This window comes from Nematolebias whitei, chromosome 24, assembly GCF_014905685.2.
Source record: "Nematolebias whitei isolate Nwh7 chromosome 24, NemWhi1, whole genome shotgun sequence".
In the NCBI taxonomy this organism is placed as follows: Eukaryota; Metazoa; Chordata; class Actinopteri; order Cyprinodontiformes; family Rivulidae; genus Nematolebias; species Nematolebias whitei.
Window position 1 is genome coordinate 245275 of NC_056521.1, and position 1735 is coordinate 247009.

Consider the following 1735-nt stretch of genomic DNA (forward strand, 5'->3'; position numbering starts at 1 on the left):
GTAATGTAGTTAATAAAGGTAATGTAGTTAATAAAGGTAATGTAGTTAATAAAGGTAATGTAGTAAATAAATGTAATGTAGTTAATAAAGGTAATGTAGTTAATAAAGGTAATGTAGTTAATAAAGCTAGTACAATACAGCTGAGAGTCGTCCAGCACATCAGGTTTGCAGGCAGGGTGAGGATGGCTGAGCGTGTGTTGGTAACGTGACTCCTCCCTCTGAACGCAGGAAGCGAGCAGCTGCCAAGCATCTCATAGAGCGCTACTACCACCAGCTGACGGAGGGCTGCGGCACCGAGTCCTGCTCCAACTCATGGTGCGCCTCGTCGCTGGGCTTCAGCCGCATGGACAACAACGCGGCGGCGGTCAAAGCCCTGGAGCTCTACAAGGTCAACGCCAAGCTATGTGACCCACACCCGTCCAAGAAAGGCACGGCCTCGGCCTACCTGGAGGGCAGCGCCCTCTGCAACAGGAAGATGAACCACAGAGACGTCCACGCTGTGAGAGATAATTTTAAAGGTGAGCTGCTCCTCAGTCACAGAGCTCAGCTTGGCTGACGGAGGTGGGCCACACTGTTGTTGTCAAAGTACTGATGAGGCGTACAGGCCGTGCAGAAAAATGCACAGAAAATCACAAAGTTATTTTTGAGTTCTTTTTTTTAGTTATCACAAGACTATTTTGGCAGCTACAGGCTCCTGTAGCCTGCAGCCTGAGGGGATGAGTGGAGGGGGGCACAATAACGAGTTCACCGCTCCACCTAATTTACTGACTGAATGGTCCCTCACAGATCGCGGGGGTTACGTTCCACACCCCCCGGCAGTAAGTGAAAATCCATGAAGTAGTGGCTTTACATTTATTTAATTACTTATAATATATTTAAGGCTTTGTCAACCTTTCCTACTCACTTGATGAGCTCTTAAACACGTTGGCGATGAAGGTGATGATGAGATGAATGTACAGTACTGCACAGCATGTACAAGTACACACAACCTAAAACACCTGGTTGAAGTATCCTGTGATACAGTGAAGCTGCAAAAAGTGAACCGCGATGCAGCGAGGGACGACGACAAGAAAACACGACGCCTGAACGTTTAGATCAAAACAGATATTAGTTATCGCTGGAGCTCAATTAGCTAGCTTCAAGAACACTACTGTCATCGCATGCGGTACATGAGGTGGAACAGAACTGTGTACTCAACGTCCCAGTTCACCTACAAACAGTAAAAATATAAAGTAGAAACAGAAACAGTAGACAAAGATCTAAGATAGACGCTAAACACCATCCATCCATTATCTTTTACCCGCTTCTTCCATTTTGGATCACGGGGGTCGCCGGTGCACATGTCCAGCAGTACCTGTGTGAGGGGCGGGGGACACTCTGGACGGGTCGCATGTCCATCACAGGGCACGCTAAACACTAATAATGTCAAATAATAGTTTATTAAACAGCAGCCTGAACATGAGTCTTATGAGTAGATGGATATTAATGCAGCAGCTTAAAAGCAAGAGATCAGCAGCATGAGATCAGCAGCATGGATGTCACATCTCCAATTAAAGTGTCATCACAGTGATTCTTCTGGTTAGAGATTCATGAGTCTAACAGCCTCAGGGTAGAAGCTGTTCCTCAGTCTAGTGGTTCTACACTTAATGCTCCTCAACCTCCTTCCTGAGGGGAGCGGGGCAAAAAGTGTGTGTGCTGGGTGAGTGGGGTCCTTCATGATGCAGGTGGCCCTCTA

The 1735-nt window shown here is 46.9% G+C and overlaps 1 protein-coding gene across 1 annotated transcript in view; it reads left to right on the plus strand.

Moving 5' to 3' along the window:
- Nucleotides 1-1735, plus strand: part of LOC119429172 (ubiquitin-protein ligase E3A) — a gene marked incomplete at its 5' end in the record, with an annotated part of 31512 nt that overhangs the window by 881 nt on the left and 28896 nt on the right. The window contains 1 exon segment of the mRNA XM_037696852.1: nucleotides 229-518. Within this exon segment, the coding sequence (XP_037552780.1) occupies nucleotides 229-518 (290 nt within the window).